Genomic DNA, 13,687 nt, shown 5'->3' with positions numbered 1-13,687 from the left:
TGCACTTCTGAGAGTACAAGCATTGTGCTACAGGGGCCTGCTGGCTTAGGAGCCACTTGTTCCTGAGAAATTTCTTTGATAAAAATATCAACCTTGACATTCTAAAATACAAATCACTCTAAGGCAAGAGACATTTTTCTCTGCCCAAAAATGAATGGGGTTTATTTTGATTGAAGGGGTCTTGCTCTATGAGCTTCCTTGATTGTGGACATAAGACACCGCTGCTTTGTTATCCATGTGCAGCATAACAGCTTTTTGCCTCAACATTGCGGCTAGATCTTTTGGACTCACCCAGGCTGCTCAAAGCTCCAGGATTTTGGAAATTACTGTATACCCTTCAATGGGAACTGTGTGCTTCAGCATGCGCTGACCCCGCTCTGTCATTTTACGTGGCCTACCACTTTGTGGCTGAGTTTCTGTTGTTCCCAGTTGCTTCTCTGTTATAATACCACTAACAGTTGACTATGGAATATTTAGTAGCAAGTAAATTTCACGGATGGACTTATTGCACAGGTGGGAACCTATCACGGTATCACACTTGAATTCACTGACCTCCTGAGAGAGACCCATTATTTTACAAATGTGTGTAGAAGCAGTCTGCATGCCTAGGTGCTTGATTTTATACACCTGAGCCCTTGGAGGTGATTGGAACACCTGAATCCAATGATTTGGAGGAATGTCTCAATACTTTTTGAAATATAGTGTATTTAATATGATCTGTAGGTAGCTGTTTGTATAAATGTGTTCATTGTATACATTTGTAAAGACAAATATACAAGCATATTGTAACTTCAGTTAATGTGATTGTAATGTAGTTTTACAGAACTATTCACAGAAGTAAATTCAGTTTTGGAATGAAACACAACGCTGATTCTGTCAGTTTTGTTAGCTAGCTCTCTGCTGTTACTAGGACAGCATAGATACTATTGAGAAATGTGTTGTTCTACTATTTAAGTTCTGTCTAGCCTAAGGAAGGCCTTGCATCCTAGTCGTTGTGGGTGTGATTTACTAAAACTGATGCACACAGAATCTAGTGAAGCTGTGCATTGTAATAACCAGTCAGCTTCCAAGTTTTATTGTGAAAGCTTTTTTCCCCTCATATAATCACCTAAAAGGTAGCTGCATATAACTCAATAGTAAAGATTAAAGATCCTGCATCTTGTAACGTACAATTAAGAAATAACCACTATATGGCCGCCATGGTGAAACAACCTTCCAAAATATTCTAAAGCTTTCAATATGGCAAAACCAATCACAGTTCCTATCATCCCAACCTTCCCTAGCAGCAACAAGTTTTACTGGTACATTCCAGGTATTTTTGTCATATCCAGGCAAACAAAAGACAAAATAAGAAAAAGAAATATTGCACTTTATTAAGACCGGGATGACAAGTATACCAGAACAGACAAAGGACAATAAACATACATAAAAACACATTTAAGGAATGTGACATGCTCACTATCACATTTCATTAATAAAACTCAAAAACATTTTCTAATCAATCTATCCCCAACCCTGACTGGTGTTTAGCATAAACTTAATAAAATTAATAATGTGAGTATTTCAGATACCAGTAGTTATTTTTATGAAAACTTTTATTTTCTAGAATTTCAAGAGGCACATCTAATTTTTGTGCAGGCAACACTGTAGTGATCACTGCTCAATGCTATTTGCAGTAACAGTTGTGAAGTCACTTAAGACGATTTACATTCATTGCCATTCTTGTTCTTGTCTGCTCGATCCCACCAGTTGTTAACTTCATTTGTTTCAGTAGTAACTCCATTGTTTAAATCTGAATCTGCATCTAGAAAAACAGAGATAAAATGAGAAAATTTTTTTTGCGTCTTATGGCAGCTCAATGCAATACTCAAGATGATGCATACTCTAGGGACCAAATAACTGAACTGGGAATTAGAGGCTTTTAAAACAGTAAAGTCCACCATACTGCCCTACACAGGATACAGTTTATTTTTTGACTGCTAATATGGGCTTGGTTTAGCATGAGAAAAATGAAAACGTTTTTGACAGTTTAAGGGTTTTCTAAAGACAGGTAGCTGCAGATTTCACCCCTAGCCACACTAGTAAGTGACATTTTGAATCGTATACAAGAATCAATCAGTGTTTTCAGCCCTTCGATGAATGCCAACATCTCCAAGTTCTAATGTCCAATAAGAAAACAATTTGGATTGTGACCTTCCAGGCATTACAACTACATAATCATCTAGTTGCAATGCCTGAAAAGTCCCAATCCAAATTATTTTCTTACTGGGCATTTTGAATTGTAAAGCAATGATTAAATGGCTCAACATGAGCAAGACTCCTTGGATTTTATTGGTCACTTCTGAGGAGAATTGTAAACAGCAGGATGGCGACCTGAGCTCTTCACCGAGGTGCTATAAAAAGCCTACATTTTACTATATGGATGCTCTCTAGTCAGTTAAGGGACCATCATTCCCTTTATATTCACTCATTGTAATTCATATGTTTCTGCCGTTTGGTGCCACACCACAAAAGGACCTCACAATAAAATGTTTAGAGAATGGAAGCAGTCAAGTTATAAAGATCACATACATATAACCCAATGAGAACTGCAAAAAAGCATTCAAGGTAATTTAATGAAAAAACTGAATACAGCCAATGCATTTTGGGGGCCAAACACATTCTTTCTTCATCAGGACTTAAAGTGAAATTACATTCTGTTTTTCCTTTTTTTTTTTTAAATGGGCTTCAAGGTGGTTTGTGCCATGCATGCCAGATTTGCCTGTCACATGATGCCCTCCAGTGCTGCACTCTCACTGGTCCCGGGTGCTTCCATCTTCTCCCAGTCTTCTTCCCAGTTCTGTCTGCCACTTGAATGACTGCGATGACATCATTCCTGTGCATGCGCACGGGCATCACATAACCAATATGGTCTTTTCGGTCAGCATTTTTTTTTTTTTAAAACATGAGTGTAAAGGATAAGTTCACCTTTTGGGAAAAAAAATAATAAAATGCACATATTTTTGCAGGAAAAAAAATGTATATTTATTATTTTTGCCTACAGAGCCTAGAAAGCATTGTACCCATGATCAGTGGATCAGGGGTGCAATGCCAGACTCCTGCAGACAAGCCCTGCAACGTTCAGCCCGTACCTTCATATGGGCTGAGTGTTTACAGGATTTTCAGATAGTGACAGCGGGCACTGGGAAAAGATCCCCCGCTTGCGGTCACTGGGAGGGGTGGTGGTGGGGGGAACTGTGGAAGAGGCTGCAACTGCTGGAACAGGTTACATCCTAAATATGAGTGGAACATGTAACATGTTTCAAAAGGTAAACTTATCCTTTAACCCAGTTTTAAGAATATTGACTGATTAACCCCTAGACGCCGAGCACACACAAATATGCAGCCACTCAGTGTCTGGGCCTTGGCGCTGAGGGGACGCATATTTGCGTATCATTTGAAAATACATATGTGCTGACAGCACGCGCCCTGCGTGCTTCCAGCACATATGTCCGTGACTCACGGAAAGGTCCCGTCCTCCCCTTGCGATCGGGACCTTTTCTAATCATGTGACCTTTTCCGATCATGTGACCTCTGTGACAGCAAATCATGGTGGCCACATGACCCTAAAACCCCGCCCCACCTCCTGGCTTCTGAAACCTCTTAAAGTTCCTGGAGACGACGGCGCAAAGGGGTTAAACAGACTACATGAATGCTGCAAAGGCTTTGCTACTCACCTAACACTGGCATAACCTTCCCTCCTGAAACTGTTCCAAGCAGTAAATCACGGTGCAGATCTATTTGGAAACTGCTCATCCATTTAAGCACAGTCAAAATTCTTAAAGCCCTGATGAAAGGGGAGAGTGTTTGGCCCCTGAAATGTTTTGGATTTATTCTGCTACAAATCAATATTATTAAATAACTTTGGAAATTTGTTTGCCACTCATTGGATTATAGGAATGTGGATGCTAAACTGGGTCTTTTCCCTGTTCACTAAAAAATATCAGAATCCAGCGCCTCATTGGTTCTTATGTTTGATTTTAACCGTTTCAATACCGTGCAATTTTACACCTTCCTGCCCAGGCCATTTTTCAGGTTTCAGCGCTCTCACACTTTGAATGACAATTGCGCGGTCATACAACATTGTACCCAAACTTAAATTTTATCATTTTCTTCACACAACTAGAGCTTTCTTTTGGTGGTATTTAATCACCGCTGGGGTTTTTATTTTTTGCTAAATTAACAAAAAAAGACCAAAAATTTTGAAAAAAAAACATTTTTCTTTGTTTCTGTTATAAAAATTTACAAATAAATAATTGTTCTTCATAAATTTAGGCCGAGATGTATTCTACTACATGTCTTTGGTGAAAATAACCCAAATTAGGATGTATTATTTAGTTTGTAGGAAAGTTATAGAGTCCACAAACTATGGTATAGATCTGATTATTGATCAATCCTGAAGTACTGACGGCCAATCTAATTTCTTGAGGTCCAAGAATGTCAGAATAGTACAGATATCCCCAAATGACCCCTTTTTGCAGAGTAGACAGTCCGACGTACTTCATAAGAGGCATGGCGAGTTTTTTGAAGTTGTATTTTTTTGTCATAATTTTTCGGAAAATGAAAAAAATGAAAAAAATTATTTTCACTATTTTTTTTTTTTACATACTGTCACCAGTGCAGTACAGCATCATCATATAACTGGCATGGCGGTGAACAGGGACACTAACTGGTGACAGTATGAAAAAAAAAATATATATATTTTTTAATTTTTTTATTATATTTAATTTTTTATTACATTTTTTTTTAATTTTTTTTAAGATTTTTTTTCATATTTCACTATGAGCAAAGTAGTACAATGTTCCCATAGTAACATTGTACTACTTTGGGGAAGTGATCAGTTTTTTTTTTTTTTTTTACACAATTTGCTTATAGCAAAGAATTACTTTGCTATAAGCAAGCATTTACCTGAATGAAATCGATTCATTCAGCTTTTTTTTTTTTTGTGCTTAGCTGTGATTTGGTCACAGCTAATCACATGACATGTGCACGTGATTAGCTGTGACCATTCACAGCTAGGCACTAGTATACAATGGATGGCATCATGAATGAAGCCATCCATTGTATACAACTGTCATGTGACCTGCTGTGATTGGTCACAGCAGGTCACATGGTACCAGCAACGGGAGCCGGTACTCGGATCTGTCATCGGCCATGTCCGAGGTGCACGGCCGGTGACAGACCGCACTGCTGCGCCGCTCTGCATTAGCGCAAACGGCGCATGTGCGGGAGCACGCCAAATGGCGTGCACCCGGAATGCAGGGACACATTTGAAGCCGCCAAACGGCCATTGGCCGGGCGGCTAATGGTTAAAGAGATCACCAGCCAATTCAAGGAACTCTTCCCTGAAATATTTAATACTGTACATGTAACACTCAAGTGACACTCTATAGCAGTAGTTCCCAACCTCAATAAGGCTCCATATGTACACAAGCCTACCCTGACCGCCGGAAAACTCAAATCGCGGAAACAGTAGTTTTACATTTTCCCGCGGCCGGCAGTCAAAACGTTCCTATCCTGTACGTGATTCTTCTGTGTTCAAGAGACGGAGGTTGAACCTCACTTAAACGCGGCAGCTCCTAAACTCTGCTAAAAGCCTATGTGTACATGGACACATAGGTTTTAATGTAGTTGAGTTTAGGAGCTTCAGCAAAAAATATGCCAAAGGCTCCTAAACTCGAGTTTAGGCGTTGCTTGTGTACATGAAGCCTAATTAACCACCTCCCACCCGCCATATAGTAATATGATGGATGCAAGGTGGTTCTCTTGTTCTGGGAGGATGTCATATGACGTTCTCCCATTGTCTCAGGGAGCGTGCAGCGCAGCGATCAGCGGTGCGCTGTGTCCCTCGCACACAGCGGATCACCGATCACAGAAAGAGCCGAAGATGTTGGTTCGGTCATGTGATCAGCTGTGTCCAATCACAGCTGATCACATGTAAACGGAAATTCCGGTTATCGGCATTTCTCTCCTCTCGAGCTGTCACGCTGACAGCTCGAGAGGAGAGGAGAGCCGGTAATCGGCATTCCTCGGAGGGGACATGTGCACTGATCATCAGGGCACTGATGATCAGTGTGCCCTGATGATCAGTGTAGCCCCAGCAGCGCCACCTGTCAGTGTTCATCAGTGCCTTGTGTCAGTGCTCATCAATGCCTCGTGCCAGTGCCCATCAGTGCCACATCAATGCCACATATCAGTGCCTTCCAGTGCACATCAATGTCACATAGTTCCCATCTGAGCTGCCTTTCAGTGTCACCCAACAGTGCCAGTCAGTGCCGCCTAAGAGTGCCAGTCAGTGCCTCCTAAGAGTGCCAGTCAGTGCCTCCTAAGAGTGCCAGTCAGTGATGCCTACCAGTGCCCATCAGTGATGCCTACCAGTGCCCATCAGTGATGCCTACCAGTGCCCATCAGTGATGCCTACCAGTGCCCATCAGTGATGCCTACCAGTGCCATGTATCAGTGCTGCCTTTCAGTGCCCATCAGTGATGCCTACCAGTGCCTCATCAGTGCCCATCAGTGCAGCCTATCAGTGCCCATCACTGCAGTCTCATTAGCGCATACCAGTGAAGGAGAAAAATCACTTATTTACAAAATTTTATAACAAAAACTAAGAAAAACCTTTTTTTTTTCCAAAATTTTCAGTGGTTTTTGGTTTAAGAAAATATAAACCCAGAGGTGATTAAATACCACCAAAATAAAGCTCTATCTGTCACAAAAGAAGGATAAAAATTTCATATGGGTACAGTGTTGCATGACCGTGCAATTGTCATTCAAATTGCGACAGCGCTGAAAGCTGGAAATGGGCCTGGGCAGGAAGGGGGTATAAGTGCCCTGTAGGCTAGCGGTTAAATACCCCCAGACTATGTTTTAGGAATTTGTTAAATAAAATAGCAGTCATAAATACCAAGCCATTGATAGTATTTAAACATCTGCGCAAGGTGATGAAGGAAATCATGAAAACATGACCTGTTGAGCATGACTGAGGTTGGCAACCACTGTTCTATAGAATGACCCTTGATGCCTTCCCTGAAGCTACATAGGAAGAACTAGGGTAGCACAGACAGTAATTAAACATTCCCAGAAGGTGACGGCTATGATGTGCAAGTAGTATGGGGCCATGCTAAAGGAATTAACTGGACAATTTTCCTACCAAATTCAAAAACACATTGCAGTGTTTTTTTTCTTTCATTAATATTCACTTGCAGATAAGCATTTAATGTACAGTGGATATAAAAAGTCTATACATCCCTGTTAAAATATCAGGTTTCTGTGATGTAAAAACATGAGACAAAGAAATAATTACAGAACGTTTTCCCACTTTACTGTGGCCTATAAACTGTACAACTCAATTGAAAAACATACTGAAATCTTTTAGGGGGGGGGAGAGAGAAAACATAAAAAAACTAAAATAAAGTGGTTGCATAAGTGTGCACACCCTCTTATAACTGGGGATGTAGCTGTGTTCAGAATTAAGCAAATCACATTCAAAATCATGTTACATAAGAGTCAGTACACACCTGCCATCATTTAAAAGTGCCTCTGATTAACCCCAAATAAAGTTCAGCTGTTCTAGTAGGTCTTTCCTGACATTTTCTTAGTCGTATCCTACAGCAAAAGCCATGGTTCGAAGAGAGCTTCCAAAGCATCTGAGGGATCTCATTGTTAAAAGGTACAAAAGAATTTCCAAGGTATTAGATATACCATGGAACACAGTGAAGACAGTCATCAAGTGGAGAAAATATTGCACAACAGTAACATTACCAAGAAATGGATGTCCCTCCAAAATTGATGAAAAGACGAGAAGAAAACTGTTCTGGGAGGCTGCCAAGAGGCCTACAGCAACATTAAAGGAGCAACAGGAATATCTGGCAAGTACTGGCTGTGTGGAACATGCGACAACTATCTCCCGTATTCTTCATATGTCTGGGCTATGGGGTAGAGTGGCAAGATGGAAACTTTTTCTTACGAAGAAAAACATCCAACCAAAAACACATCTGAAGTCACCCAAAAGCACGTGGGAAGTTGTGTTGCAGTCTGATGAAACCAAGGTTGAACTTTTTGGCCATAATTCCAAAAGATATGTTTGGCGCAAAAACAACACTTCACATCACCAAAAGAACACCATACCCACAGTGAAGCATGGTGGTGGCATCATCATGCTTTGGAGCTGTTCTTCTTCAGCTGGAACTGGGGCCTTAGTCAAGGTAGAGGGAATTATGAATAGTTCCAAATACCAGTCAATATTGGCACAAAACCTTCAGGCTTCTGCTAGAAAGCTGAACATGAAGAGGAACTTCATCTTTCAGCATGACAATGGCCCAAAGCATACATCCAAATCAACAAAGGAATGGCTTCACCAGAAGAAGACAACAATTTTGGAATGGCCCAGCCAGAGCACAGACCTGAATCCAATCAAAAGTCTGTGTGGTGATCTGAAGAGGGCTGTGAAAGGAGATGCCCTCGCAATCTGACAGATTTGGAGTGTTTTTGCAAGGAAGAGTGGGCAAATATTGCCAAGTCAAGATGTGCCATGCTGATAGACTCATACACAAATAGACTGAGTGCTGGAATTAAAGGTGCTTCAACAAAGTATTAGTTTAAGGGTGTGCACACTTATGCAACCATATTATTTTAGTTTTTTATTTTTACTTCCCTCCACCTAAAAGATTTCAGTTTGTTTTTCAACTGAGTTGCACAGTTTATAGGTCACATTAAAAGGTGGAAAAAGTTCTGAAATGATTTATCTTTGTCTCATTTTTTTACATCACAGAAACCTGACATTTTAACAGGGGTGTGTAGACTTTTTATATCCACTGTACTTTGTGACAAAAATTGCATCCAAGTCTAAGTGTCACAAAACCTAATATACAGTTGTCTCAAACAGAGAACTCACCACAAACACCAGTTATTTTTCAATACCAATACTTTGCATCAAACAAATGTACATGCAGTTTGTTTATATAAACTAACAAGCTGTAGTGAGAATGGGGCAAACACAAAATGTTCATAGCTTTTCCCTTCTGATCATATATTCTACAAATATCATAGGTAGTAGTAAAGAGAGGTGCATTCATAATGAACATCAGGATAATACCACTTAGGTGTCCGTTTATGAACCAGCGGTAAATGATCGCTGCTCAGTTCTCCGGCATTCTCGGAGAACACAGTTCTCCTGTGAATGCCGTTTATGAAGCAGTGTAGATCAGTTCTCCAAACGAAGGGAGAACGGTCTACAAACGCTGGAAAACGGCTGCTTTTATATAATCTTGTGAGATTACAGTAAGAGATCAGTTTACTAAACAGAGATAAATTATTGCTGCTTAGTTTTCGGTTCCTCTGATTCTCCAGCTCTGGGCTGGAGAATCTGGAGGGAGAACACAGATCTCCAGTGAAGGGCTGAACATGTTCTCCACTGATCTCCTGAGCGTCATAAACTGTGAATGACCAGAGAATAGCTGCCATCCTCTGAATCGCAGCTATTCTCTGTGTCATAAACGGACAGCAATGTCACTAGTTAGATGAAGGAAAAGATCACAGGTAACAAATACATCTTACAAAGAAGAGATACAACGTAACAATTCTAAAGAATGCTGGAAGGAATTAGCAGATAAATGTAACTATTACTACAAATCTTTTTTTGCCAATGCCAAAATAATGGTTACATTGTATTTTCTTTGCCTATTAAGATATAATTATTTCCCAAAAGCATCAATTCAATCTAGAGGTCAAATTCATTATGTTTGTTATGAATGAAGCTATTCTCACCCTGTCCATATTAAAAGAACATTCAAACTGAAGAGATCATAGTTTAAAAACATTCGGTTTTGCCCCATTCTCACAACAGCTGGTTAGTATGCACAGAATGAACGAACATGCAGATTCACTGGATGAATAGCTACACAAAAGGTCTAAATAAATAAAAAAAAAAAAAAAAAAAAAAAAACCAAAAAAAAAAAAAATCAACCCATAGAATTTTGACTTTTACATACGTGCGTACGCAGCTATAAATTGATGCAGCCATTCTATTAGAAGGCAGGCTGTGGTATTTTTTGGTGGGATTATTGAATGGAATATAGTGGTGAGTGGAGGAAAACGATTAGTTCCAATAACATTTTGAAAAAACTTTTTTTTCACGAATACCTATAAATCTAATGAGAATTTTAATAGAAGTCAGAAGACCCGCATACTTTAATAAAAAGCCAATATGAACATGGAACATCCTTACACACTAGAATGTGCACAACAGACAGTGTTGCAAACATGATCATTTATAAAACACACCACCACATGAACCAAAGTGCATAAGTTCTTGATGTCAAGACCTGACTTCATGTTATATAAACAAGGAACACTACACGTGTATGTACCGCTATCAGGTTCAAACACCTAAAAGTCTGAGATCAGAAAAACCTAACACTACAGTCTATCTACCGTATAGCAATCTATGTCAAATAAGGCTTCATGCATGGACACAGCTTTCACAGCTCCCAGAAGACTGCCGCACCAATCAGGATACACAGTGGGAATCACGCATGCGCGGAGGGCACCTGGCTGTGAAGCCGTAAGCTGTCACAGCTTGGTGCCCACAGCTGAGATGCCGACACTATGGAGAGAAGGGACGGTGCAGGCGAGTACATTGCTGGACCCTGGACAGGTAAGTGCATGTTTTAATAAAACACAAACGTCTGGAACTCCGCTTTCACTTTGACCTAGGAAAGATGGGTGGCTTTCAGGTTTTTGTAACTACAGTTCAAAAGGAGAAATAGTACATCTATGGGGGGCCAAATCTCTTTTAAAACAGTTATAAAATTTTGCCATCAGAACCATTTCATGTATTGCTGATCACCTCAACTTAATGTGGTCTGGTGTAGGATAATTTGAAGGGAAATCCTCATGAATCTTTACAAAACTTCTACATTTCAAAATGACATAACAATGTTTTCTAAACCTCCTAGCATGAACAAAAGTTATTCTATTTTTGCAAACAAGGAAATGTACAGGATGCAGTAAGTACACTCTACTATGACTGGTTAACTTGCATATATAGGTTTGAAAACCTGTCTCCAAATTTTTTATAGCAGATTTTTCTGAATTTGTGAAAAATCTGTTTATGTAAATAACCTGCAGATAAATCCGAATACTTCATTACACAGTAAATGATTGTCAGGTCTTGACAAAGAACAGTGACAATATACAAAGCACAGTTACCTGCTTCTACATAAGAGTCTGAAGAAGGGTTAGTATCTGAAGAGGTAATATGTGATGGAGGTGGACCTGGATCTGTCAATAAAAACATCAGTATATATTTAAATTTTTTCTGGGGAAAAAAATCCTTAGACAGGACCCAAGGACAGATGTTAGTAGCTTGTAAATTCTTTAGTGAATAGCTTTGTGTGCTGACAATGCAGTCCAGTAAATAACAGCAGCCAAGCATAATGGCAAATAGTAGCATATAATATCCAAGATTATTATATAGAACACATAGGTATCCCCCATTCTGATACCCCTTTGACCTTTTCCTGCTAATACAAATCCCGCTGTACTCCCAACACTATATTTTACCATTGCTATTCTTTCTAACCTACGACATGTACATGGTCTACTTATATTCAACTTTAGCATCATATTTGAAAGAAAGTGCTATTTCCACAAGAACACTTTCCCTAAATACCATCATCCTATGTTATAACTTTCCGATCAGAAAATACGGCCCTTATATCAGTTTAATAAATCTACAAACCTTTGTCAGAATCACGGTTTACTGCACGTTTTCTCTGCATGTTTATATATTATAGGTGATACTCCGATTCATTGAGATTTCTCAGAGTGATCACTGGGGACACCATAGCATGGCAGTGTTGCTTCACTTGTGGGCTATTTTCCACAAGCTTAGGAAGGAAAAGGCAGTTTTAGCATTATCCTGGAAGGCATAATCTTAGTTTTTTTTTCTTAGGACATCGGGAAGATCAATTGCTTTTACAGAGGGTAAAATTCCCAGACTGAGAATAATTCTGATAGTCTCTTATTAGTGTCATGCTAGGCCCCCAAGCCCCAAGATTCATTGCAAGACTAATTCTGTGCAACCAAAGCTTCCCATCAGTGTTGACTATTATTCTAAAATGGTTAGAAAAGCGACCGGTAATCTGTTCACCTAGGCATCACAAAACAATTAAGTCAGCCATTGAGAAAAAAAAAAAAAAGGTTGCCAGTTAGACCAAGACAATGAATGTAAAGGAGGGGTAAAATCAGGGCTATGTGAAGATCTTCCAAACTAGGCCACAACACACCCCCAATATGAGTGAGCAAATGTTGGAAGAAGCCCACAGCCAATATTTGACCTGCCAAGGCATCTCAGCAGACTATCTAAACACATACAGCTGGAAATGCTAAGCCATACTAAGAATGCTAAGTCATACAGTGGACTATACTACGAAATTTCAAGATGATAACCATAGCCATCATTACCTGGTAAAGTGCCAAGTGTGGAGTTGTCGAAAAACTTAGAAGGACAATAAGGCAAAGATTTGGACCATTCAAAGAATTTATCTTTAGGCAAGTCTGCAGGTTCTGGCAAACTGTTCTTTTTGCAAGGAGATACAGTCAAGTTACTGAACAACTGTCCTTCAGTTCTTAATGGTGACACAGCACGCTTTCTATTCATCCCAGTTTTTCCAGGAGATGAGGCAGGAACACTGTGCCTTAAAGTCTTGTTTGGAGACATCACTTGAGGTTTGGGTAAGCAGGTCTTGCTTGGGGAAATCACTTGAGGTTTAGGCAAGTGTATCTTGCTTCTGGGGGACACTGCACGTCTTCTGTGCATTCCAGTCTTTCCAGGTGATAGTATATGGCTGGGTGGAATGTCAGATTTGTGTGGCGAGACAGTGGCTTGTTTGTATAGGTCACAGCTGTTTTGTGATGTGTCTGTTAATGAACTAAACAAATTGGAAGGAGTTTCCACACTTTTTTCTTTTAGTTTAACCTCTTCCTCTCGACTGGATGTGTTCCTTAAAGAAAAAAAGGAAAAAAAGAAAAACGAAAAAAAAAAAAGTTAACTGAACCGCTTTATGAATGAATTATCAAAATATACTGCAACCCTTAAGAAGTTACATTAAAATGGTAAAGTTTTTGTTTGTCTTGTAGAAAGTGAGGTTTTAAATATTTGTATAAAAAAAATCATAATATAGGGCACTAACTTGCAAACCATTCTGGGTTTTCTAAGTCCAGCCTGGCCTCCATATCTGTCAGCACAATGTGTGTTATAACATACACCTCTGCCAGCTGGGGAGGGGTTTCCCTTAGATATGGGAAATTTTGCACTGTTTTTTTTTTCCGTATCCCTGTTAAAGTAGCAGTCCAGTCAAATACTAATTATAGTTAAGTCTTCTCCCACCCCATTCTAAGCCTATCTTCACTACCGAAAGAGCTTTGGCCATACTCTTAACCACTTCACGTCCGGACACTTTCACCCCTTTCAAGTCCAGGCCAATTTTCAGCGCCATCACACTTTGAATGACAATTGCACAATCATGCAACACTGTACCCAAATGAAATTTTCAGCATTTTTTTGCGACAGATAAAACTTTCTTTTTGGTGGTATTTATTCATCACTGGGGTTTTTATTTTTTTACTACATAAATGAAAAAGACCC

The 13,687-nt window shown here is 39.6% G+C and overlaps 1 protein-coding gene across 2 annotated transcripts in view; it reads right to left on the bottom strand.

Annotated features, from left to right (window-relative positions):
- Positions 1-1,348: 1,348 nt before the first annotated feature.
- Positions 1,349-13,687, bottom strand: part of CENPE (centromere protein E) — a 155,892-nt gene continuing 143,553 nt past the window's right edge. For both annotated transcript variants that reach the window (XM_089680529.1, XM_089680528.1), the window contains 2 exons: positions 12,505-13,043; positions 1,349-1,804 (listed from right to left, as the gene is read on the bottom strand). In XM_089680529.1, coding sequence (XP_089536655.1) covers positions 1,695-1,804; positions 12,505-13,043 — 649 coding nt within the window. In that variant the 3' untranslated portion in view covers positions 1,349-1,694. The remainder of the gene's footprint in view (positions 1,805-12,504; positions 13,044-13,687) is intronic.

The sequence above is a fragment of the Staurois parvus genome, unplaced genomic scaffold, assembly GCF_062004578.1.
Source record: "Staurois parvus isolate SC_StPar_1 unplaced genomic scaffold, SC_StPar_1.0 ptg000244l, whole genome shotgun sequence".
Lineage (NCBI taxonomy): Eukaryota > Metazoa > Chordata > Amphibia > Anura > Ranidae > Staurois > Staurois parvus.
The sequence above is the reverse complement of the archived record's forward strand: the minus strand, read 5'-3'. Positions and strand labels throughout refer to the sequence as shown.